The 27098-nt window shown below is 44.0% G+C and overlaps 1 protein-coding gene across 8 annotated transcripts; it reads right to left on the bottom strand.

Moving 5' to 3' along the window:
• Positions 1–552: 552 nt before the first annotated feature.
• On the bottom strand, positions 553–26727 carry MAP3K8 (mitogen-activated protein kinase kinase kinase 8). 8 transcript variants are annotated; one of them, XM_027593785.2, is made up of 10 exons: positions 26355–26578; positions 25450–25635; positions 23824–24036; positions 21872–22230; positions 15248–15415; positions 12777–13038; positions 11486–11592; positions 6602–6754; positions 5714–5960; positions 553–4774 (listed from the first exon to the last, which is right to left on the bottom strand). In XM_027593785.2, exons 4-10 carry the CDS (start codon positions 22205–22207, stop codon positions 4644–4646), a joined length of 1404 nt encoding a protein of 467 aa, XP_027449586.1. In that variant the 5' UTR covers positions 22208–22230; positions 23824–24036; positions 25450–25635; positions 26355–26578; the 3' UTR covers positions 553–4643. The 8 variants fall into 8 exon arrangements, with proteins under 8 accessions (XP_027449586.1, XP_027449588.1, XP_027449585.1 ...); XM_027593787.2 differs by lacking the exon at positions 26355–26578 and adding an exon at positions 25970–26242 and having other exon boundaries at positions 25365–25635; XM_027593784.2 differs by lacking the exon at positions 26355–26578 and adding an exon at positions 25970–26242.
• Between the last annotated feature and the right edge of the window lie 371 nt (positions 26728–27098).

The raw sequence follows: 27098 nt of genomic DNA, 5'->3' as shown, positions 1-27098 counted from the left end.
CTCTCCTCTCTCTGGCCCCAGGTGCGCTTTGAAACCATGTTATTATAATCATGGTTTTCTTGTGCATTTGAGATTAGATCGACATTTAAAAATCTAGCTCACAGGCAGAAGGTAAAACTGCAAGTAAATGCTTGGCCAAAGAAGTCTTTGTTGAAACAGTGGGGACCTGCGTCAAAATAGTCTTCTAACAATTGCAACATAGAAGGCGTGTCCTTTCAGCAGGCACTGGATATTTGAGGGGCTTGGGTCCTCTCCTACTTCTCTACCTCGCAGGGGCCAGCACAGTTCTTGGCACAAAGTAGGTCCCCAATAAAGCTTCAGCTCTCCACCAGAGCTGGCCTGCTCTCCACTAACTAGGTCTGCTCTCCCCTGGGTGCATTCCCTCCTGGCTGCCCTTGAGGGGTTGGCCATGGACCTGTGGCATCAAGCAATCTTTACTCCCAATCACGCTGCAGACCTACAAAAAAAAAAAAAAAATCCCCCCAGGTCCTTCAGAAAACACTGGTGTTTTGTTCAGGGCAAATTAAGCTCAGAGACTGAGATTCTTTGCCAATAATTTATTTGACACAGACTCATTACGGGAATTAAAATTCATAATAGTAATATTTCACAAGCCAATAGCATACAAGATAATGCCTCTTAATAAGCCAATAAAGGAATAACATACTCCAAACCAATGACAGATAAATTACACTATTGTTCCAGGCAACGGGAAGGTGAAAGAAATACAGTCCAAATTTCGTTGAGGGGTACCTTTGTACAAGTTGGTTCTCAGTGGAGTAGTCAGGCCTTCCAATTAAAAGCCGGTTATCAGCTGCCGGCGTAGGTCCCTCACTGCTGCGGCCTGGAGCTGGCGGGCGATGGGGCCGTTGTTGGAAGGCAAGGTGGGCTGCTCCGAAGGTTATTGGTCCAGAGACTGTTCCACGGTTTGCACCACGGGCTACAAGGAGTGGGCTCACCAAGGTAGGAGTAGATGTCCCCTCTTCTTCCTGAGACTGTCAGCCCTACTGACCGAGACTATCCCAGCCACGGCAGAAGCAGGTGTCTCAAGATCTCTGGAGAGCTCTTTAGATCAGCAAAGAGTAGTCTTATCTAGCCGGATCCCTCTCGAATTGCTGGTCAGACCTCTTGGTTTTCCATCGAGTGAGGACACCGCAGCCGTTACTGTGGTGTCAGTAACACAATGGTCCTTTCCGCTCCAGGTGTGAGAGTTCGAGAACTAAGTCCTAATATCCGATTTCAAAACCATTTGATCAAAATAAGTTACTCAAAGCAAGTTCAAACACAAACAACATTGTCCATAAGGAGCTTTCAAAACATGGATTTGAAATCACAGCAAGTCTGTACACAGCCACCGGCTTCCGTATTGAGGTACACGACTGACATTTGCTATCAAGAAAAGATTTGAGTGGCGGGGCGCCTGGGTGGCTCAGTCGTTAAGCGTCTACCTTGGGCTCAGGTCGTGATCCCAGGGTCCTGGGATCGAGCCCCGTGTCAGGCTCCCTGCTCCGTGGGAAGCCTGCTTCTCCCTCTCCCACTCCCCCGCTTGTGTTCCCTCTCTCGCTGTGTCTCTCTCTGTCAAATAAATAAATAAAATCTTTAAAAAAAAGAAAAGAAAAGATTGATTGGCCCAGACGGTCTGATAACAGGCATGCACTAGGGAGGAACACGGGGGCTGACAGGAATCCATGCCTCGGACTTCAAGTCCGACTGCAGCACTCGGCACCAGGGCAGACACCTGGTGGAACCTTCGCTCCAGAGGTGTGGATGCGCTGGCTGACCCCCGATGAGAGCTGTCTGTCCAAGGCTGGGCAAATCCCCAGTAGGGCCAGCAAATTCCTGGTAGGCATTCTTCCTGACCTGTTTCAGGTTATTATACAGACCCCAAGGCAAGCACAAGGTGGGGAGTGATAATCAGAAGGCATGGCTCCAGCATGTGCCACGTGACGACCAGCAAGTTTATCTAGAGGCCACCCTATCCAACAAGGGGCTTAGACACGATGACCTCCAGACCCAAGCCAGAAAGGTCCAGTCTGTCTTCCATGAAGCATTTCAATGTCCGCACATAATCAGAAGCCTTGTTGCCTGAAGCAGGAATTATCAGGGGGGCAAGAAGCAGGTTTCAGGATGTGATCATTCTGTCCCAGCTACACTCAAGCCTGACAGCCCCCACTGCTTGCCTTCTCAGGAAGCAAATGACAGATTCCCTCAGGGCCAGCTCAGGGCCTCCTTCTTCTCTTAATCTGACTCTATCTGCTGGCCCATCCCAGGCTGCAGCTCTTGGCTTCCTAGGTCAACAGCTCTGCAGGTGCCCCGCACACAGAGCCCAGCCCCAAACGTGCCCTGCTAGCCCTCAAGACCGCTTTCTCGGCCCTCACCGCCCCTGATCATCTTTTGGCAAACATTCCCAGATCTTTCCATGAGAGCTCCAATTTATTTAAAAGGCATGTTTTTTCTCCCAATGGAATTTGTTAACTAAACAATTCATATTGACTGTTTCGGTTTTTCATGAAAATCATCAAAGGTTGTACACCTTGGCCCAGGGACAGGTCCAGGTTTTGTTGGAGCCGATGTAGGATAATATAGATGCAGGCACAGGGCCATGGGGGTGCCCAGGCAAGCGAGGGGCCCTGAGGCTGAAGCTTCACTAGGTTGGTGATGAAGCCACCTCTGCCCTTATTTGGAGATCTGAATCCCAGCGAGAGCACAGGGCTCTCTGCAGCAAGACAATCCACCACCTATGATGGTCTATCACCTGCCAGGAGCACAATGAGGAAGAAAAGGGGGACTAGAGGTAGAAAGTCCTAGCTTCCATGACCAGCTCTGTCTCTTTACCTGCTCTGTGATCTGAAGCATAAAGTGACCTACTTCACTGTGCTTCAGCTCCCCCTCTGAAAAAAACCCGGAGACAACGGTCCATCTTTCATGCGTGTGCTGTGAGGATTCCAAGGATGGCTTTAGGTAACACACATAGAAGCGCGTCATACGGTTTGCTCAGAGAACGACTGAATCCAACTCCCATCCAACAATTTTCATCAGGATTTGTGTTCGGGATTAAAATTTACCTTCTGCAAGGCAAGTTAGTTATTTTATTTATTTCATTTCGTTTTTTTAGGGAGAGAGTGCACAAACAGCCAGGGTGGCAGTCAGAGGAAGAGGGAGAGAGAGAAACTTAGCCAGGCTCTGCGCTGAGTGCAGAGCCCAATGAGGGGCTCCATTTCACAACCCATGAGATCAGGACCTAAGCCATAAACCACTGTCCTGACACTTAACCAACTGAATCACCCAGGCGCCCCCAAGACAAGTTAGTTATTAACTTGACAAACAACAGACACAGAACCGACAAGCATATATTCAAAGGTAGTATAAATGTATAAAAACAAGATGCAAAACAGAACCACACTTAGCCTAAACCGGTGGCTGACAATTCTTTTTCTGCGCCCACGCGCCAGAGGGACATGGCGTAATCCAGACAACAATGGCTTAAGGCTGCAGCAACAGAAGAGGGGCTTATGAACAATTTGCAAACCTCTCAGGTGTTCTTTGCTTCCTCATGATACACGTTCTCCTCCAACCTATATCCCAACCCCCATAAGCCACCCCCAGTCCCAGTTGAGAATCACATTCTTTCCAAGAATTAAGATAAAATACTGAGTTTATTCGGTTGATTTGACCAATTATGCTGGATAAAAGTGTTGGTTTCATTTGCATGATGTAAAAACATACTTTAAGTGGGACTACTCACATATTCACAACAGTAAAAATATATGTATAGGTAAGAAAAATTCATGGAGGCATTTGATATAAAACATACACAGTATGCTATTTTAATACACAAATGCTTAGAAGAAAGTAGTCAGAAGAGTTACAAAAGTAGCATCATTAAGAATTTAGAAATGTTTCCATTTTTCTTAAAGGTCACGTTCTCATCCTTTGGGATGTACAGAAATTATGTGGTTTACACAGTTTTATCCACATTCAAAACATCATGTTTTAAATGTTTTAAGCATAGCATATACAGTACAAAATGTTTCCATAGGAACATAACAGAACCTGTCACTAGTGGTCTGCTGTCAGATGGCTCCTAAATAATCAGCCATTTTTAAGACACTAGTCCAGCTTATTGCTATAATATTCAAATTATTCTATTCATCCAAAATATAATGACTTTAATTTATACTAGAACCTACCTACAAAGGCTCAAGGAGTTATCATATAATATACACCAATATATACAAAACAATTATCTGAGTTAAATGAAGTTCTCAACCTTAAATTAGAACCAAGAATAGTAATTTCAGGCTAAGACATTATCCTTGTGATATTCTCAGTATTTACAACATTTTGAGCAAAGTGCACAGTGAATGGAATCAGTCACCAGAAATGATCCTTCTATGAACTCTCAACTTCCTTTGAGTTACACCACCTGAGACATGAGAACCTTTAGACTGGGGGCTACCAAGGCAGCTTCACGAATCAAACCCATGGGAGCCACGTGGAGTCACATTCATGAGTCACGGGAGCCCTTATCTGTTTCCCTATACAGAGGCCGATTCCCTATACAGAGCCCCGGTGTAGAGTCAGCAGAACCAGCTTCCAGGAGCCCAGTGCTGAGTCTTATTTAGAGCAAATGATGCCACCGATCAACCATATTCTAGTGTTGGTGGACCCCGTACAAGGTTGAAATAGCCAGCCAGGGCCCCAAGGTCTATGTAGAGAGAACGTTGCCTCTTTAGCATCTCAGATTCCTCAGTGCTTCCTGTGCATGATGAATCTGGAAAGGGAAACATTGAAAAAACTAAAATTAATGACCAGGTGACATGCTCAACAATAAATACCTGTTTTTTTCTGGGGAAAAAAAAAAACAACGAACACTTGGCCCTAATCAAACAGCATTCAAGCTATGGTTTAATTAAAAACCTACAGATTTAGAGTAATAGACTGTGGGCTAGTTTATGTAATATGACATAGACGAAAGGGTTCGAAAAAGAGTCAATGAGGACAAGAAATTAGCTAGAAATTCTGGCATGTTTTCTAACACCCCAGATGGTTCTCTTTAAATACAGAAAAGTCAGACAAGAGGATGAAATGCAAATAAACATTCCAGGCTTGACATCTGGGTTTGGACCTAAATGGATTAAGAATGCCACAGATTTCAGTAATAAAAATAGAAACCCTCTCCGTGCATATTCAATGTTCCTGGAATGTGTACTGACTTTGCTAAGTGGGAAAGATTCATAGCTGGCAAGGAGATTTTAAGCAGAGGAAGACAAAAATCCAAGTTGACTTCAAATTCAATATTTTATCTGTGCAGGAGCAGTGCCCTGATGTCTCCAACCAAGGACTGGCGTGACTTACTGTAATTGCATGAAATAGAACCCTGTGCAGAACCAACAAGCAAGACTGCCAGGCTTGATTTGTTTTTAAAGGCAAATGATACTCCCCAGTGCAAAAAAGCAAGTCAGAGGCGATTCTCAAGGACTGTTGTTACCTACATTTGTGTTGAAACATGTTATGATTTGCTGGTCATTTAGCCAATTTTTTTTTAATGCTTTTGCTAAATAACATTCTTGCTGAGACTTCTTAGACAATTTATGGCACTCAAGAAGTCACGGCATTCTTTTTCCACCCCTTTCGTGACCAGCGTCGGCAGTCTGAGGTAGACAGAGAAAGAAGGGAAGCAAGGGGCACTGCACATAGCAGGTGTCCATACCCGCAATGTTCTCAGGAAGCTCCAACTCCTTCCTACTCAGCAGCCTCTTCCGCTCAAAGAGGGCAGAGTCCAGACTCTGACAGCGTGGCTGATCCTCTCTGGGGGGGTTCAGGGCGTCGTGTTTGAGTAGGTCTGCTGCCCTCGGGCGGTGATTGGGGTTCCTCTCCAAGGCGGCCTCTATCAGCAATCTCATGCCAGGGCCGCAATCATCCGCAATATCTTCCAACGGGGGCGCCTGCTTGTGGATCTAGCAACACACCAGCTCTCTTACCACCAACGGTATGAAAATACACCCTCAACAGTTCAAGTGTTCTGGTGAACAAGACCTGGAAAGTTACTTGTTTCCCACTACACGCCCTGCAGCGAATACAGTCATGCCCTTACACGAGTTTCCCTTTAATTCCATAATCACCCCGAGTTAAACCCATCCTTTGGGTGAATGAAGTTCAAGGGTCACTGTGCTGTAAAGGGGAAGGATCTGCTCTGTGATCTCCCAGTGGTAAAATGGAAGTGGCATGTTTCATTACAACCAAGCTGGTTTGGGGATCTATAATCTCATATCTCTTCTATGAAAGTGTTCAAAGAACATATACACAGTTTCTTTGGCTCAGAGATTTATGCTACTCAGACTCTACTAAGTGGCATTTTATGAGGCACGAATAACAGAATAGCATATATGCCCAATGCACATTTTAGCCAATTCCCATTGCAAGAGCAATGCCTTCTTTGCAGGAATGGGACTTTCCTCCATGTAGGAAGAACTTTCAGCTTCGCCTCCTGAGTCACTAGTTCACATCATCCCACTCGGGTATGTTACAGGAGGGACAGCAGCTCTCCTGAGCAGGTGAACCTCCCCTGCGCCCTCAGCCCCGGCTGAGCCCCACTTACTATGTAGAGGTAGGAGGGATAGGCTGAGCGAGGGTAGCGCTTCACCCAAGGCGGGGTGCCCGTCTGCATGTGGATGAGTGTGGCTCCCAGGCTGTAGATGTCTGCTTTGGTTGAATGGCCTCTGCATAGGATCACCTCTGGGCTCATGTAAATCTAAAAAAGAAGGAGAAAACATCAGTCTGGCTCTCCCCCATTTCCTGGGGTGTCCATTTCCCTCATCCATTTCTGGAAGCTGGCTCATCCACCTTTACCATATTACTGCACGTTTTAGCCCTTCAGAAGAGCATGTCACGGCTATGCTCCCTGAAGCTAGGGAGAGGGACACCCTTGGGGGGCAGAGGAGGTGGTCAGGCAGCTTTGGCCTGAGGTGTATCTGCAGCCTAATAAAGAACACTCTTTTTCCACATACTGAACACACAGGTAGACCGGGCAGCCACGGGCCTGCAGCCAAGAACCCATCTGAGTTGATGGGTGGATGATGAGTAGAACACCCACTCATCAAGGTTCTGGAAGGCACTGACCGAGGCTTAACTTCTCTATTAAAACACCAATTCTGGGCACCTGGGTGGCTCAGTCGGTTAAGCGTCTGCCTTCAGCTCAGGTCATGATCCCAGGATCCTGGGATCAAGTTCTGCATCAGGCTCCCTGCTCAGCGGGGAGCCTGCTTCTCCCTCTGCCCGCTCCCACTCATACACCCACACACGCATGCTCTCTCATGCACAAGCACAAAAGTAAATAAATAAAATCTTAAAAAAAAAACAATTCCTTTCAATATTTAAATGAATACTACAAATACGCATCTTCACTTCACATTTCTCATTAAATTGCCAAACCTCTACTTATCTGCCATGATAAAATGTGGCAGAGATCCACTGGGTATTAACACCAATCACATGGGAGAGAAGCACTTTGAGTGTAATGTTGTAAAAGTGGTCCTAATTGGTCATTTATACAAACTACTTCTTATTTCTACCTACCACGTAGCCCGGTGACTAAATATTAAACGCATGCCATTTTAAAATTGGTTTCAGGCTGGAAAAGCAGGGCTAGTTTCAGAAATAGTTCTCCTAAGAAGTCTCTGCTTATAAACTTAAAAAAGAAAGAAAAAGCAAGCAAATGCTGGTGACCCATGATCTGTATTTATGGCTGGTACAGATACAGTAGTTAAAATCTTAATTATCAATATTTTACATTAAGAAATGTTTATGCTGCCCATCGTCTGAATATGGAGAAAGGGGTAAGTGTTCCGGGAATATATTTCAGAGTCAGTAAGTAAAAAAAAAAAAAAAAAAAAAAAAATTGGCTTACAAAAACTGGGAAAATTTCCCAGTTTCCCCGTCCTAACCATATTCAACACCATCCTACAACACACTTCCTGGCTGGCTTGCTTTTGTTCCCTTGCTCATTCTGTCTGTCTGTCTGAACGAACAGGCTAAACTGAGCTCCTTGTTCTCAAACATTTCCTGAAGTGAAGGCAGAGCATTTGGATCCCCACAGACTTTCTTACTAAATATAATCACAAAGTTAAACACATGCAGTGGGAAAGATTAGTTGTCCATAGAGGATAGTGTACCTCCTCTCCCCTTGTTTGCCCTCCTAAGCAAAGAGCAGGCAAAGTATTTACTGTTGGTGTAACCCACAGCAGCTCTGTATACAGGGCTCTGGAGGCCCCCAGGGATGGCACATTTAGGGATGCAGCATTCTCTCCACTTGGTGGCGTAGCTGCTCCTCCCCCACCCCCTACCACGGAACGCAGATCCCCCAGTGTTCCACGGCTCAGAGCTCCTGCTTCTGTAGGCTCTACCCGAGCCAGAGCAACGGGGCATGGTGTTCAAGAACTCTTCAGGCTGGCTGACTGCAAGCATGAAATAGGCCCGGTGGGAACCATGCAAGGCAACCTGTATGTCCGGGGGTCAAGGCCTTCACCTCTCAACACATTTATTAGAAATGTGTCACGTGTGTGTGTGTGCATGAGCGTGCGCGTGCATGTGATGATGACATGTTAACTTACATCAAGTAAGCCCAATCACAGGCTCAGAGGAAAATAAGAACTTTTAAAAAAGAATCACGCTATAAAAGTAATCCTAAGGGCGCATGGGTGGCTCAGTCGATTAAGCAACCGACTCTTGATTTCAGCTCAGGTCATGATCTCAGGGTCGTGAGATCGAGCCCCACATTAGGCTCCGTGCTGGGTGTGGAGCCTACTTAAGATTCTCTCTCCCTCTCCCTCTCCATCTCCCCCCCCATCCCCACTCCCTCTCTCTCTTAAAAAAAAAAAAAAGGTAATTCTAATTAGCTATTTACATTCATTATTCTTTCTCTGTATGATGTAATTAAAAAACAGTAAGTTAAGTATATGCCAGATTAACACTGTGCTTATATTTTATGGTTACAGTATAATGTTCTGAATATGAATGCTGGGAGAGATCAAACACAGGAGACCAGCTACACTGCAAGGATCAGCAATCATCTACAGCTATTCAGCAGTCAAGTGATCAAGTTCCAAAGGAAAGTAAGTCTACATGGTTGACTTTAACTAGCAACATCTTATTGGCTCTTTAACTAGGAAGAGTTAAAATAAGCTCACTGAAAGCTTTCAATGGTGATTTCACACCAATATCAAACTTCGACTGGTGAGCACCATACGGATAGTAAATGCAGGCTGATTTGAAGAAAGTTTATAACGCTCAACATCAAAGCCAGTTTAGTGCTTTGTAAAAAGCAATTTACATTTGCTGAAAATAACTCAATCCAAAATACTATTTAGGAGTAAACACTATGTTATTATCTCATGCTCAAGCACACATTCTCTTTCTGTTAGAGAATCCCAAGGAAGACAATTCTTTGTCCAGCCATTGCAAAATGTTCAATTTGATCACACTGCCGGGAAGAGAAAGGTATTTTCTATCTTTAATACCATAAATAGTTTGTTTCTCAAACTGGCTCCAGGAAAAAGGGTAGAATGTCACATATCTGAACTTCTGACTAATGCCAAAATATGCTGAAACATTTTCCAAAAAAAACATGTCATAAGCATTAAGTCTTATTAGATTTTGTGCTTCGGTGAAGTATTCTTAAGATCTGGGGACTAAAACATTCTTTTAAAGAAGTCTAGAGTTTTCTCTTCTAAATATCATTCTGCTCAAAGACAACTATCGAGGATCCTTCCTCAAGTCTTTTACAGAATAACTTCAGTAATACTAGCAATTTCTTCTGCTTCCCAGGAGAGTTTTTGCTTTGAGAGAGTTAAGAAAAAACTAATACAATTTTAGTTTCAGACGATGATTATTTGTTTGCTTGTTTTTGCACTGCAATCGGGTTCAGTGCAATATATCTACGAGCTAGACTAAGGGCTGTCATTTGGTTAAACACTAAGACTGACCTGGTAATCTTTTTTTTTTTTTTAAGATTTTATTTAATTGAGAGGGGGGGTAGAGGCAGAGGGAGACAAGCAGACTCCTCACTGAACGCAGAGCCCAACTTGGGACTCGATCCCAGGACCCTGAGGTCATAAGCCAAGCCGAAGTCAGATGCTTAACCGACTGAGCCAACCGGGTGCCCCCTGACCTGGTAATCTTAAGGAAGAGGCACAGCCAAGTGCCCTCCCTCCATTTGCTGGGGGCACTTAGAGCAGAGAGAGGGCACGGGGCTGGGAGGGTCTGATAGTTAAGCATGGGCCGGGGAGGCAGCTTCCACTCACATTTACCTTCCCAGTTGCATCCAACCCCATGCCCATCATAATCTACCATGAACTAAACTGTTGCTTTTTTAATAATTCAGGTAAATTTAAAATAGGTCCTCTCACCAAAGAGTGGGGGTTGCTGAAGTACCACCAAGTCCACAGTCCTTGTTGACCCCTGGCCAGTGCTCCCGATACCCACAACAGCCTGACGCATAGCGATGTTCAATAGATGCTTCTACATGAATCCACTCTTCAGCCCAATCATGTATATGTTAAATTAAATATATTATTTGAAAACCCATGAATGCATTCCTCACAAACTCATTTACATTCAGAAAAGTTTGTGGTTTGGTTTTGCTTTTGCTTCACAAATGAAATAAATATTAGAGCTAGTTTGTATCTCTAAATACAATTTATTTGTGCTATAATAAATTTTAAGTTTATTATAGGCTCTCTAGAATTAAAGATAAGCCTAAAATATTGTTGTTCCTCAATATATATTATTAACGACTATGACAATTATGACTTTAATTGAACCAAAACAATAATATATATATATATGTTATACTAAGAATATACATACTAGTTATATTAAAAAGTTACATAGTAGTTAGAATTTAGACTCCAAAAAAAATTGGTTTAAGTCCCAGATCTGTCACTAGCTGAGTAACTTTGGGCAATTTATTTTAACTTCTTCAAGCTTATTCCCTTATTGTAAATAATAGTATTTGCCTACAATAACAGTATTTACTAATAACAGCATGATAACAAGGATTAAATAATATAATTAATTTAAAATGCTAAAATTAGGGGCGCCTGGGTGGCTCAGTCGTTAAGCGTCTGCCTTCGGATGAGGTCATGATCCCGGGGCCCTGGGATCGAGCCCCACATCGGGCTCCCCGCTCAGCAGGAAGCCTGCTTCTCCCTCTCCCACTCTCCCTGCTTGTGTTCCCTCTCTCACTGTCTCTCTGTCAAATATATAAATAAAATCTTTTAAAAAAATAAGATAAAATAAAAAATAAATAAAATGCTAAAATTAGTACTTGGCACAGAACAACTGCTCATTAAATATGTTTCAATGAATAGTAACATTTGATGCAATGGTTTTCCTCCCCTTTTTTGTCCTTTCTGCAACAACACCAGAACATTTTTAAATTTTACTCTTAAAAAGCTATTGACCTTTCCTATGGGAATAGAATTACCTCTGTTCCACGAAGGTCCTTAGGAAAATAGATATCTTCAGTCATTTGAACGCTTAGGCCAAAATCCACCAAAACAGCTTTTGTAGACATGAAGACAATGTTGCTAGCTATAAAAAGAGGACATTTTTTAGGATAAAATTGTCTGTATACCCATAAATAAAATAAAAACATCACCTGAAATGATGAGTCCCAAATCAGAACAGACTGAAATGTGCTCCCTACCGAGATGACTATATTATATCCAAAAGAGGAGGATAAATACGGGTGAGAATTCCAGTGAAAATCACTTCATATGTGCCAAGAGCGCAGCCAGCGCGGGGGTAAATGCTTGCACACACTAAGAACGCTCAGGATACAATGGCCAAGCCATGGAAGCAACCTAAGGGTCCACGACAGATGAGTGGATAAAGAAAATACGATGCGTGTGTATGTGCACGTATAAGACAATATTATTCAGTCACAAAAACGGATGGAATTCTGCCTTTTGCAACAACATGGATGAAACCTTGAAGATCTAAGCGAAATCACTGAGAGAAGTCAGACAAAGACGAATACCGTACGAATCTCACTAGTCCATGCGATCTAAAACAAACGAACTCATAAAAAGAGAGAACAGATCGCAGTTGCCGGGGGGGGGGGGGGGGGGGCAGAAATGGGTGAAGGCGGTCAAAGCATACAAACTGCCAGTGATAAGATGAACAAGTTTGGGGGGGATGTAATACACAGCATGGTGACTATTGTTCATAATGCTGTATTATATATTTGAAAGTAGCTGGGAGAGTAGATTTTAAAAGTTCTCACCACACCCACACAATTTTAACTATGTGAGGTGATGGATGTGTTAACTAAGCCTATTGGGGTAATCTTTTTGCAATACATACGTATAGCAAATCATTACATCATATACCCTAGGCTTACACAATGTTATGCCAGCTATATCTCAATAAAGCTGGAAAAATATAATAATGCTCGGGAGCTGGACTTTCAAATCCTAAGATATAAGCATATTATTATCATGCCACTTTCCAAAAATGAAAAAGTAAAATACCCATTTTTTTTAAAGTAAAAGTTTTGTTAGTTCAATGTAGCATTAAATAGTAAGGTTGATAGTGGGTCTTTGGCATTTGGTGCTAAAACACGTTGCATGAGCACAGGGGAGGAAGGTGAAAAGCCCTCGAGGGCAGCTCTCCTCTCCACCACCGAGGATCTTCAGACTGAAGAGAGGAGCCCATCTGCCTCCTGTCCAACTCGTCTCTAAGCCAAAGGGGTTACACATCCAAACGTAACTCACGTTTAATATCATGATGAATCACTTTCTTTGAGTGTAGAAAATCGAGTCCCTTGAGAACATGCTTTGTCACCCAAATAATTTCAAATTCTCTCATTGGTCCACAGCTCTCCAGTTTCTCGAGAACAGACCCTCCCTCGCCTGCTTCCATAAAGAGGTGCACAGTTTCACCCCAGAGCACAGCGCCATATAACTCAGCGATGTTCTCGTGCCGGAAGCAGGCCTGGATTTCCACATCAGACGGCTTAAATTGATCTACTGGGATCTAGAACACAAAAATACCAGTAAGATTCTAGACAAAAATATATATGAGATAGGTCAACTCACAAACCAGAGGGCAAATAAATGCCTTCAAGGAGATCATGATCTGCATGAAATTATACTGCCAAGTTAAAATAATGTTCAAACCTGCTTTTACATTACATCAGCTTTAGGTAAACAGTTCAAAATAAGAAAATAAGGACAAAATGTAAAATATTATTTTCACTTAGAATGTAGCAATCCAACCAAAGAATTATTTGTAATTGAATCAAAAGAGAGATAATTTCCCATCTATTTTGCATGTACTTTCTATGGCACCTAGATTTTAGGTTGTCTTTTCAATATTTCCACTTGTTATGAAGTAATATAATGTCTTTGGACCCACAGCTCATGCTCTGGCAATGCATTTAAAATCTATCCTAAGGAAAATCAAAAGTCATTAATAAAGAAAAAAGTAGATCTTTCAGTGCAGATAGATATGTAATGTCTCCAAAATACAGAGTCGGATGAAGAAAGCAAGATGCACAAGTACATGCATTATGCTCCCATCTGTAAAAATCTCTTTAAGCTATACATGACCCATGTCCATAGAAATTTTCTGGAAAGATGTATAAGAACTCATTCACAGTAGTTGCCTCAAGGAAAGAGATCTCATTCTTCAACCTACATTCTTTTGAATCTGCTAAGTGTTGTTAATCATCTTACATGGTTTTCTTTTTAAGAAAAAAATACAGCTTAAAAATTAAATGTAAGTACTCTAGAGAAAACAAACCTGCAAAGCTCTTTTTTCATGCCTTTTGTGATGAAACTGTAAAACAGGACATTTTGGTTCTAAGACCTTTCTAAAATGTCACTAGAGTCTCTTAAAAGAGTTGGAACGTGTCTCTTCTAAATGCAAGCTTCAAATGGCTTATTATAATATCTCCTTGTTTTCTTTTGAGAACAGATACTCTAGCAAATCTTTATGAAGGAACAAATGAGGCCAATCTATTGTTGGTCTTTTTTTTTTTTTAAATTACAATAAGATACACTATGGCCAGATTCAGCAAATCAAAAGGGAGTTTATTTTATTGAACTCTTAAAAACTTTACTTTTTATTTTTTGATGGATATGGATCACTTTTTTATTTTATTATGTTATCTTAGTCACCATACAGTACATCATTAGTTTTTGAGCACTCTTAAAAACTTTTAAAGTGAAACAGACGTACCAAAATGCATAAAACTGGTTATGTATCCAACTCAATGAATTTTCAACTGAACACACCCATGTCACCACCATATAGATCAAGAAATGGAACTCCACCAGCCCCCCCCAGAAACCCTTTCCTGACCTCTGCCAGTCACTTCCCCTCAAGGGCACCCACTATCCTGACTTCCAACAGCACGGATTTGTTTAGCCTATTTTTGGCCTGTATAGAAGTGGAATCTCATAGAGTAGAACTTACTTTGTATCTGGCTGTTCGGGCTTAACATATGGTGATGAGATTCATCCACACTATTACAGTTGTAAACCATTTGGTCTCTTCACTGTACAGTATCCCACTGTGTAAATATACCACACTGTGACATCTGGAGAATTTCCAGTTTGGGACTATTACAAAGAGTGCTATGATGAACAGTCATGCATAGCTTTTGGTGAGCACGTGCACATGCCTCTTGGGTGTGTGCCTATAGGAGTAGAATTGCTGGGTCACAGGGTGTGTACGTGTCCAGCTTCGGCAGCCTTCCAAAGCAGGGACGCCTCAGCAATGGCTACTTAAGAAGAGACAGGGTCTTTGCAATAATTGGTCTATTTATATTCAATCCTTTAATCTACAGTCTTGTGAAGCCTTGCAGCTTTCCCAGCTTGGCTTCCCTGCCTGGTTCCCTCCCCTGTGGGTGGGAATAAAAGAGCAGCACACAGATTTGCTCCTGCAGGAGAGCTCCCCTCCACTCCACCCTACCGCAAGAGGGATGATGTTATCCAAGGTCCTGCTGTAGAAGCCAGCAGCGTTTTCTGCTTTATCAACGCAAACTAGATTAAAACCAACTATGCACTTAAACAGACTTAGGGGCTGAACCCCAGGGAGCAAGCAAGTCCAAAAAAAAAAAAGAAGGATGTTTTCGGACAGGGCGCCCTTACCTAAGATCCAATCAAATGGCAACAAACAAGAGCCACGGTGCTAAACATACATACATACGGCGCAGGATGTCTGGTTATAAAGTACATACCAATTTACACGCCATTCTTTTCTTAGTCTTTATATCTTGTGCTAAGTACACTTTTCCAAAGGCCCCCCGAGGTATGAAATCAGAGCCAATATTCCTATAAGTCAGCTTCCAAGGGATGAGGAGAACATCAGAGTCTATTTGATAGCGTCCATTCTGGGGAGTGATTACCTACAACAAAACAAACAGGCAGGAGGATGAGAATTCCAGCAGACTCCTTTTCTAAGACACACCCTTCAGAAACTGGCTACTTTAGATCAAAAAGACACACCTTTAGAAACTGGTTACTTTAAATCCCATTCCTCAGCGCAGTGTTTGAAATTAATGTCACTGTTATGTAATTCCTAACAGTGTAGGGAGACTATATTTAGAGCTTCAGCAAGCCAGAGAAAGCATGTAACAGAAACACGTCCCTGGTCAGACCTGATCATATTCCACCTCCTGGTGAGTAATTAATTGTCAAAATTTTTAAAATTATTTATCTAAGGGAACATGACTATTGTGACCAAAAGGCTGAAAATAAAGATTGCATAAATACAAACTGTGCCTGCAGTTGACTCGTTTCCAATTATAATGTGCTAACCTGTTAGTCCGCATAGCTATTACTCACACATGACGCATACGGAGAGAGAGCGTGGAAATAAACTGATGATCGTAGAGGATTCTGGAAAATAAGGTGTTATGCCAGAGCTATGAGTTGAAAGTGCTGCATAAATCAAGTAAGGGGCAGAATTATTTCTCATCTACTTGCTCACTTAGTATATACTGAGTGCATAAAAAGCACCAGGCACTGTGTTTGGTGCCAAGGAGGGCAGCTATGAACAAGAGAGAGAGATGACCCTTAACCTCCAAGAGCTCCTGAATAGGCCAACACTGGGAACAAGTGGTTTCAAAACCAGTTGACTCAAAAATTAAAAGACATATATCCTGGGAGCAGTGTGGATGCTTTTGTCAAAACTCAACAAACCGGACATTTAAGGTCTGTGTATTTCACTGCATATAAAGTATATCTCAATTTTAAGAGTAAAAATAAGAAAGAAAGAAAGAAAAAGAAAGAAAGAAAGAAAGAAAGAAAGAAAGAAAGAAAGAAAGAAAGAAAGAAAGAAAGAAAGAAAGAAAGAAAGAAAGAAAGAAAGAAAAAGAAAGAAAGAAAGACAGACAGAATTATAATGATAAATATGAGAATAAATTAATAAGATGTGTTATTTTGAGTTATGACCTGGAGCACATGCCTACAATATGTTTACCATGTTCTCTCTCAAGGGGAACAGGGTCTCAACAATACAAGGTTTGCCTCCGTGTAATTAGCAACTTTACGACTTCAGATTATGAATTCGGGAAGTGTGAAACTATCCAAGTGACATTAAGTTATTTCAAGCGCAGAAAAGGCTGAAGGGGAATGCAGACCACATGGGAAAAGAATGACCTCCTGATTCATTGGCAGATGTGCGGGCCCCTCAGCAGGCCACTGCCAAGAGAATAGTTGTAATAATCCCAGGGTTATTCATTCAGGCTCCATTACTGCTCACAAATGGATGCACGTGCTCTTAGTCAGGGAATGAAGAGGAGGAGACTCCAATCCTTCGAGATGTGAAGTCACTACATTTAAAATGAAGTATTTCCTGCGCACTCCCCTGAGCCAGCCCCCGAGTGGAGCCCTAGCAGGAAAATGAAGAAGCACCACAGCCCAGGGTCTTGCCTTGTTTGAAATATGACCTCCTTTCAAGAAGTGTGTCACCTCAAGTTACTGAAGTCCTCTTTTTACAACACACTAAGGACATGATAAATGCAGTCCCTTGCCACATGTAGACAGAACCATACCCACAGCACTCAACCATACTTGCTCATTGCCTCGTTCTCGTTATTAAGTATTTACGTCTCCTGTTTCACCTCGGCTCCAGCTATCCATTCAGGGTTTCATTCGTGTACGTTTTACTCTTGTCCAACTCAATCTGCGATAGCCCAATTTGACCCAAGGGATGAAGAAGAGTCACTGCAGCCATACAATGAGTGTTAATTATAAGGAAGGCACTGTGCTCAGCTCTCATCTAGATCTCCCAGCCATCCTGGGAGGTAAGAACTATTTTTATCTCCACTTTACAGGTGAGGAAACTGGTTTCAAGAGGTTAAGTAACTCACTAGGCCATGACAAAGTCAGGATTCGAACTCAGGTCTGTCTGACCCCCAAAGCCATCTCCTGTGTGCCTTCTATCTTCCAGAAGACAGGAATTAAAGCTTAGCCAGGATCAAAAGCCAGTTCCTAAAAGCCTACATTTACAAGTCACTGAGCACCTCAGCCTTCGCCTCTTTAGATGGAATACTGCAAGTTCCTTCATTCCTGTCTTACGAGCTCCCATGTTCTGGGGACACGCCTCCAAAGGCAGGTTCTCCTTTGATGATAGGCCCCGACACATTCAGTGTGATAGGCGAGCACAGACTAGTAGGCACTTCTGCAAAGTCCCCGGTTCTTCCCCTGGCCCTAGACCTTCCCTCTTTGGGTTTGCAATGGTTTTCCCCACCCCCTTCTTTTCCCATTTTTAGGGTCCCTACCAAATAATCCTATGGAACTCTATGCTGCTCGTGTCTGCCAATTCTTCGGCTTAACCAAAGCCACCATCAAGTGCAGACATTATAAGCAGGCTTTTGAGTTCCTTCTCCAGACTAGTGACACTAAACAATGCTGGGCCCAGCAGCAGGCCTTGAGAAAAATTCTTAAGTACTTTAATAGGAATAAATTCCATAAAGAACCTGTAGGATATGTATGGCTGCTAGGACACAAATAGAACCTTGGGCTATTATCTAGAGGCATGTTATCGAGAACGAAGGCAAAGGTGGCTCTTTCCTACTCAATGGACTGCCATGCTTCAAGTTCGGGGCTGTAAGGCAGACGCTGACCCGGGCTTGAGTTCCAAGGGTGCAACCCAGGTTGAGGATGAAAGCAACCCTCCGGTGACAAGTAGCAGACACAATGAGAAGTGTTTGTGACAGAGGCGAGAAGACGTGGGGAGCATGCAAGTTTTAAAGTATTGGAAAGACCGTCCTCAAGGAGAGTAACAATTATTTGCAACAGCAACTACCACAATGGCTTGCACTCTTTCAACACTCACTCTGTGTAAACAGGTCCCATGCATTCCTTATTTGTCCCACACAATAGCCCCACAGAGTGAGTGCTATGATGTGACCCATTTTACAGATGAGTAAACTGAGCCATGGAGGGGTTACTAGCCCAAAGTCACACAGCTAATCCATCTCAGAGCTGAAATACATACCCAGGCACTGTAATTCATGGGCCTTCATCCTCACACTACTCAACATCTATACCTTTTTTATGGCCAAAAAGTAGGACTAGGGCTAAGGAGAGTCAGAGACAGACTTTAGTGCATTACGAGGGAGGACTTTCCTACAATCAGAATTAGCTAAATATGAAATTAAATGCCCCAGTATGTGATAAACTTTGTCAAAGGAGATTTTCAGGCACAGACCAAAATGTTCCAACAATTATCGAATATGATGATCAGGGTGACGTCAGCATCAGACAGAGGGCTTGACTCAAGTATCTTTAAGGTTTTTCCAACCCTGAGAAGCCAGGACTCCATGACTAACCCCTGAGGAACAGCATTCCCACATCTCACACCCGTATCTATGAGCGAGCCCTTTGGGGCCCTCCAGCTCCCCATCTAATCACCAATGAGTTCAGTCTTTGCAACCCATTTTCAGTTATTCATTCCCCACTCAGGTTATGAATTGGTCTAGAGTATAAATAACCCATAGCACTCTCATACCAAGCAACACCTAGGTTGGTCTCCTAAAGTTTCTTCCCCAGGTCCTGCTGGATGTTGGTAGAATGTTTATCAAATATTTTTAGAAAGAGAGCACACATTTGCATACACGTGCAGACCAACATTTTACGAGCCAATGTTGCAGAATATTTTTGTAATTCCTGATCCTCCACCCTGTCTAATTAACTCCATGGGCTTTATGGTTGTTGGCTGCCAGGAACACACCGTGTGTCTATGCGCCCCTGGGCCTTTGGACATGCTATTCTCATCTGGAACACTCTCCACTCTCCATCCCCTTTATCTGGCGGACTCCAACTCAACAGCTTAGGCATCAGTTCCTTTTAGAAGCCTCTCTGGCAGTCTCTCTTCCCTTGTGGCCACGTGAGGTGCCCTGTCTGAGCATCCCCATAGCAATCAGGGTGTAGTTGTTATCGGGAAGTAGCACACGGCATTATAATCACCTGTTTACTTGCCTCAGGCCTTCACCAGGCAGTAAGCTACCAGAGAGCCCAGACTCTTCCATACTGGATCTGTTGCGCCTGGAAAAGTACCTGATACATTGTTGATATCTGACCTATGTCTGGCAAGTGAATGGATGAATACTTGAATGAAAACATTTGGTCCATATGCAGATACACTTTATAGATGAACTTTACCTTGGAACCAGCCTGTCTGTTAGATAATGAGTGATCATTTATTAAAGCAGAGAAACAGATAGCAGCAAATGAAGCCCAGAATGGAAAAGTTTTGATAGGGTCTTAGGGGGAGGGCCTCAAGAAGACAAAGATCTCGAACACAGGATGGTTCCAGGGAGAGCACCATGTGAGGATGAGTGGGAGCCAAAAGCAAACCATGGCTTGTCTCGAACTGCCAAAGGTCAAGCATGGCAAGTCACGATTCCTATGCCATTATTTATAAAGCATGGACCTGGCATTGGTTACTAGCAGTCATAGGATGTATCCGATTCTTAAGCTTAGCGACAGAAAAGTCAACCACAGCCCCGAGAGTCATCGACCACTGGGATGATTTTCCCAGTGAGGCATGGTCTGCATTCCTGCAGATTTTGAGGTTCTCCTGTTATTCCACTCTGGTTTTAAAACTTCTTGCTTTATATTCTTGATCATTTTTAAATTAAAATCTTTTTAAAGTTTTAAAGATCCCTGCTTTTATGATATGTATTCTTAAATTTTCTCCTGAATACGCATTTGTTCACTTATTGAGCATAGACTCCACAGCTGGGACTGACAACATTTTACTCCTAGCCTTTGCTGATAAAATTTGCACTTCCTGGGCGCCTGGGTGGCTCAGTTGGTTAAGCGACTGCCTTCGGCTCAGGTCATGATCCTGGAGTCCCGGGATCGAGTCCCACATCGGGCTCCCTGCTCAGCAGGGAGTCTGCTTCTCCCTCTGACCCTCTTCCCTCTCGTGCTCTCTCTCTATCTCATTCTCTCTCTCAAATAAATAAATAAAATCTATAAAAAAAAATTGCGCTTCCTTGTAATGTCTTTGTTTCTCTCCTTTTTTGCATTGGCTTTTTTGTTTTCCTCCACTCCAAAACCTTTAGGAAAGCTATTTCTTTGTATTCCTTATAATTTTCCTGCTCTATTCTGTACATTCCCAATAAAGTTCCATGGCCCACCTCTCTTCAGTCTGATGGGCCAGGAGAAATGAATGCAAGTTTCTACATATTTATAAGCAAAAATATTTTGTTTAGGACAATGTTAAAAAAATTAGGTAGTCCTAATGTTAAGAAAATTAGGTAGTGCTCCTAGTTCAATATTACTTCCATGTATAAGAAGAAGTAATATTCTCAAGGTAAAGTACTTAGTCAACTATTAAACACAGTTTGGTATATCCAGACCAAAGCAAGTCATGCAACTATGCAAAAAGTAATCTTGCTCCAAATTGAGCTGGAGCTAAACACAACTGGTTTCTAACAAAACAATTTACTACATAGCTGACCTAAATTACTGTGTTGTTTTCAACTGAATGAATGTACTACTTAAAAAAAAAAAAAAAAAAAGGTTAAGTAGTTTGTCCAGACTCCAATCGTTCAACACTGACCCTCCCCCTACATTAGCCATTTTGCCACATAAAACTAGCACCTAAAGAAAAGGAGTCACTTCCATCAATATGCACATTTTGCAAGCTACTACTTACTCTTTTGCAAAATGTCCTTTTTAAAAGATTAGATGACCTCTAGCCAACATTTACATTCACCTCTGACACACTAAGACTGCCAGAATCCCAGGCACACCCAAACACATCATCTGATCAACTATTGTGACAACGCGTTGTCACAATATTTTGGATTATCTGCATACTTGGTATGACTAAAGAAATATCTCATTTGTCATTCATACTTTGCCAATTAAAGAGAGTGAATCTGTGCATTGCTATTTATTGCCTGCAAACCATATTTCTGCAAGAACTGAAGTTAGCCAGTATTAATATTGTGACATTCCAAGACGTGACAAGAGAGGAGCAAAAAAAAATCCAGTTTTCAAAAATATTAATTAAAGATAAAGTATTGATTCCCCTCAGATGAAGTCTTCTTCTGCCTACCTGATGAATGAGCTTTCTAATGAATTGTTAAGTTAAAAGACATTCTTCTTAATGACCTATTCGTACGACTGTCAGTGACACATGGAAAAGATTCTTTAAGTGGAACTTTGACTGAAGACCTTTTTTGCATCTTTAACATGGAGATGATTCTTACAGATACTATGGTTTTAAAAGTCGCATATGGTAGCCAGTCTAAACGAAGTTTAACTGGCCCTCTGCTTACATGAAGCTGCAGGAGTAAAGCTGAACACACAGCACTCAACTGATCAGGAAAAAAACATACCATATTTAATAAAATTCCAGATTCCTGAGGCCGGTGTCCATAAAAACGCTTTGCAGTGTTGGATATGTGGTTTGCAAAGGCAAGCAAATCCTCCACAGTTCCATATCTGACCGATGACAACCAAGGCACCTCTTGGCCACTGAGCAGCAGAGATTCTGAACGCTCCTCATTTTGATTACTGTTTTGACACATGGTCATGAGACTGGGTTCATAAACTGCTGGCTCTTCACTTGTGTAAAGATTTTCCATAATGTCTATTACATCGGACACGTTCAAGTGTTTAATTAATAAATCGATCTCTTCTTTATTGTCACTTCCAGTGCTCATGTACTCCATCACTGTTATGCTTTCTAGAGAGTCTGCAAAAGAAAAGACAAACAGTTAGTTACCATATTTGTATTTGCCTTTAAGACCAATGGGAAAATGACAGCAAAGGATTGGGAACAGGCTTCCATATGCCTCGGTTTATAAAATGAGGGTTCTGTGTCAAGAGTGTGTAAATTCAAGTTGACAGATGGTGAAAAAAGGGACCTTTGATAACCTTTAGTCCGGCCATTCACTTTGCAGAAGGGAAACTTGAGATCCAGAGAGCTTACTCCTTACTCACTCACTCACTGAGCTGGTGGCATCAGCTATAGCCACTGAAAACAAACTTTCACTAAACATAAACATGAATAAGAGCAGCTCAGAAATCTGAGGAGCTGAGGCTCCTGGCCCTTGACAGCTTCCAACCCTACTGCTCCTCCAAGGGAGCAACCCTCCCCACACAGACTTCTGTGGCCTCCATGCCCTGGGTGACTTTAAAGAAAAAGAACTGGGGCGCCTGGGTGGCTCAGATGGTTAAGCGTCTGCCTTCGGCTCAGGTCATGATCCCAGTGTCCTGGGATCGAGTCCCGCATCGGGCTCCCTGCTCAGCGGGAAGCCTGCTTCTCCCTCAGCCAAAAGCCTGTAAAATGGATTCGAATCTAAGCAAACTGATGATGAAAGGTCAAGTTTCAGGAATAATTCCAATGCAAATAAATTAAACAGCTTATTTAGACTGGGGACCACAAGCCTCAAATCCTCCTGCCAGCGACCTATGAGAAAGGGGAAGATTCTTTTAGCTGCGAATCAGCTGTCTCCTCTTGAGACCAGAATTCTTTAATTGTACAATGTATCTCAATGACCCAAGAAAGTTAATGTAATATTTAGATCAATCACCCTCTAGAAGTTGTGGTATTACAAAGAGGCCAGGACAGCCGAATCTATCCTAAGCAAGACACGGGTAAGGCTAGCTAAGCTAACTACATTAACCAGTGCTGTATTTTAGTTCTTTTATGCAAATCAGGCGCTACATCTGGGATCTGTAAATGAGAAAAAGAAGGTAAACCCAGGATTAAAAAAAAAATGATGCTGTTGCTGAGGATTTTAGAACAATTCCATTCCAGAGGATTAAAGATAAAAGGATTTAAGACAAAAGAGAATTTAGAGGCATGAACTTCTACTTAAACTATTGTGCTCCTGAAATCCTCTCTGAAAGATGCTTCTGGTTCCTGAAAGCACAAACCTTTAACGCATTCAATACTCAGTGCTAAAAGCCACAGGCCTCCATCTGAGGAGCTCAAGTACAAAGCTCCAGGAAATGTTCCACCTGGGGGGTGAGGGGGGGCACCTATAGCGCTGGTGACTACCACTCCACCTTTGGCCTCTGAGCCAAATTCATTTGAGAAAAGACCAAGGCAATCCAGGGACGCTATTCACTTACTTGATGACCATTTTCTGATATGCAAGCTGTCTCTGCAGAAAGCATGCTATCTCTCGCATCCTGCAGTCTGGTATTCCACCTGGACTCAGGCTGCTTGGGCTGGACTGCCAGCCCTTCCTTCATGGCCTACAGGTTCCTGGGCAGGCATCTTACCCACTCTGCACCTCTACTTCCCCTGTCTGTGAAATGGAGGCATAACAGCACCTACCTCATAGGGCAGTTGTGAGGTTTAAAGAAGTTCAGGTGTGTAAGGTGTCTGGTGCAGAGTCAAAAAGCTCTGCCTTCCGTAGTTGCTGGTATGTGCACAACACAGAGAAGTCCTGGCTTTGCAGATACTGCTTAGGCCTCCTTTCTTATCTGCAAATGGGATGTGGCTACCTGTTCCCTGGGTTTCTTCACAGTAAGGTTTTAAATGCTGTATCTAGAACAAGAGACAAAGACAAAAAAGCAAAAACCTCTGAAGTGCTTTGATAGCTGTTAACCAGTCACATCTAGAGAGCGATGGAAGCTCCCCTCACAGATCTCCTGTGCCTTTGAGGAAGACTGATTCAGGCTCCTAGAGTCTTGAGTTAGGAAAGGAATTGCTTAGGTTCACAGAGGAACATTCGACTCTGATTTCCCTGGGCCATTCAGTTGCAGTTTCTGCTTGCAAAATTTACTGAGAAAAGGAAGTTAAAACAAAACCAGCCAGATGGAGGACCCCAGTGGCTGAAAAGCTCCAAGGCTCCAGGACTTAGCTAATGGCTCACCAGAGAGAAAATAAAGTTCCCAGGAGTAACATGACTCAAGAAAGAAAGAAAAAAAGTCCACACAGTTTACAAGTCAGTCAGCTGATCCAGTGAGTAAAGACAGGTTTTGATTTTTAAGTTCTGCAGAAAGTCTGGAGCATTTATGTGTGAAGCCTAAGCGGTCTGAACACACACACCCCTAAGTTATGTGCTGAGGGAGAGGCGGAGGAGGGGGGAGAGGGGAGAGGGGAGGGAGGGCAGTGTAGGACACTGATGCCAGGGATAATTCCTTAGCAACAGCAGGGCTCCTGTCACGCAAATCAGTACACCCCAGCAACCCTGATGACCAGTCAGCCTGCTAAATGTCCCTGCAAAAAGCCTCAGCACTTTCAGACCTTCATTAAGCAGACAACATGCTAGTGATTTCTGAGTTATACAGATCAGTAGCCATCTAGAAAAACTGTGGATTGTGAAGGTATTCTACTTTACCAATAAAGACTCTTCCCCACGGAGTTTACAATAAAAAATCCTCATAAAATCCCCACTTGACAATGGAGTAGACAACTACAACCATCTTAGAAATGGAGAAATGGGCAGCTGTTGTCAAAATGATTTGCTTCGAGTTATTTCAGAAATCAGCAATAACACCAAGAGGAAACCCTATTCTTATTCATTAATGTTACACTCTTGGCTACTTCCATTTACATAAACAGAAGTGGAGAAATTCCTAGCAAGTGTGAACGAAAAAAGGCCAAGATTATAGATATAAACCTCTGCCTAACAAAGGATAATTATACCTTTGGTTACTTCCCATTTAAAAGATTTTTCTGCCAAAATAGTACGTTGCCCCTCAGGGCATATCTCTTATTATATTTTTTCTCCAAAAGCCCCAGAATTACACATTCTAGCTATATAGGAGCACAGCCACTCTGCTTCAAAACCTCTAGACACCTCAACTATCCAATTTTCCTTGTAAGAAAAAGGCCTTAAGGGCCAGCTGTCGCAAGTACTGCATACAAACCTCAACGCCTCAGAGAGTTGGGGGCATCTGCTGGATTCAGATTATATTCTACTTGGCAAATACATGAGACATAGGCCACAGATACCTAATGCAACTGTAGTTGTGTTTCTTTCCCTGTTTTCAGTAGGGGTTCTTTATTCCGTGCCAAAATGTCTTTCCAAAAGTGAAATAGCCGTTTCTCTTAAAGGCAGTTCCTGGCCTTCCTTATTAACTTTTGGGGAAATCTCTGTGCACGCCGTTCTTCTGTCTAATCGTCGTTCTCCTCCCAGAACTAGAAGAATTTTGGAGTCCTGATATCACATTACGACCGGGAAACATCCGTGAAATAATCTCTCCCCTCCCCCAACATTTCTTCTTAGACCGAAAGCCCACCATTCACGTTCTGCTATAACGACCCTTTAGCCACAGAATAGCGTCCGGGTTACATAAGCGTGAAATTAAGTTTCAGCTATTCAAAAAGTTCTCTGCTCCGTCAACCGCCGCCCCCACTCCCCTCCTCCTATTCTTTAAAGCCGGGGAAGCCTACCAAGGGCTTATAAATTATAAAAAGCCCCCACGACTTAGGCGGGCGGCAGCCGGGTCCCCAGCCTCCGAGGCGCACTCACCGGCGTCGGCGGGGAGAGTGCAGCAGGCCGGTCGGTGTATGCGGCGGGAGGCACGGTGACAGAGGGTCTCTGTGTCCCCGCGCACTGCCCGGACCGGCACTGCTCGCGCGTTAGGGATCCGGGAAGGAGGAGGAAGGGGGAGGAGTCGGAGTCTGCACCGCGTGAGACCCTTGCGCAAGGTGCTTTCCAGCTGTGCCTGCGGCAGCCGCGACGCGCGCGAACCGCGGAAGCGCAGTAGCGCGCAAGGCGGACACGCCCCCACCTCCGGGAGCCCGGGAGTTCGCCCCTCGGCCCGGGGCAGCCGCGCTTCAGGGTGGGGACCCTCGGGGCACCCTGGAGGGCTGCCACCACAAAGACACCCAGAAGCCCCCGAACGGAGGGTTACCTGGCGGGCGGAGCGCTGCAGCCGCGGCCCCCAGACGGCTCAGTGCACCGCTGGTGGCCCACCCTCCCCGGAGTCGAGGGCGCCGGGACGGCGAGGTCTGGCGACAGCGGAAGCTGGAGCCAGGGCGACCGATCCCGGAGCGGGGCGCGTCGTCCCGACCCGAGGGCACCAGTGAGCGCGGTGCCTCCAGCCCAGGCTGTCCTCCCAGGCCGCCCTCGTCCGCCCCTGACTCACGGCGTCTGAGCCGGCCGAGGGGCGGCGCAGCGGACGCCAGCCGCCGCCTCCCCGCCTTTTCCATTTCCCCTTTCACTCCGTAAACAGAAACAGACTGCCGCGTTGCGGGGAAGCCGGAGCCCCCTCTCTGGGAAATTCCGTCCTCCTCCCCCCCCGCCCCGCCGCCGCGTGTCCTCGGGGCGCCCGGGCGGAGCGGAAGGCGGGACTAGGGACGAGCGGAGCGCGGCGCCGGGTGGGGCGCCGGCCGAGCGCGGGAGTGGCTATTCGCCACGCCACCCGAGGGGCCCCGGGACAGCAGCCGCGGCTCTAGTCCAGGGCATGGGACACCTAGGGATTTTCCCTCCAACCGGGGGACCCGACAACCTGGTCGCCCCGCGACCGCGCCTCTGCACCCCTTCCTAGTCCCGGAAAGAAGATCGTGTTCCCTAATGTGCTGGCGCCCTCCGCGCTACTCCGGTGTCCCGGACCGCGGCGGGGAGGGCGAGCGGCCCTGGCCCTTTCCTGCGCCCA

Source organism: Zalophus californianus, chromosome 9 (assembly GCF_009762305.2).
Source record: "Zalophus californianus isolate mZalCal1 chromosome 9, mZalCal1.pri.v2, whole genome shotgun sequence".
NCBI lineage: Eukaryota > Metazoa > Chordata > Mammalia > Carnivora > Otariidae > Zalophus > Zalophus californianus.
This window is presented reverse-complemented; position numbering and strand designations above follow the sequence as displayed.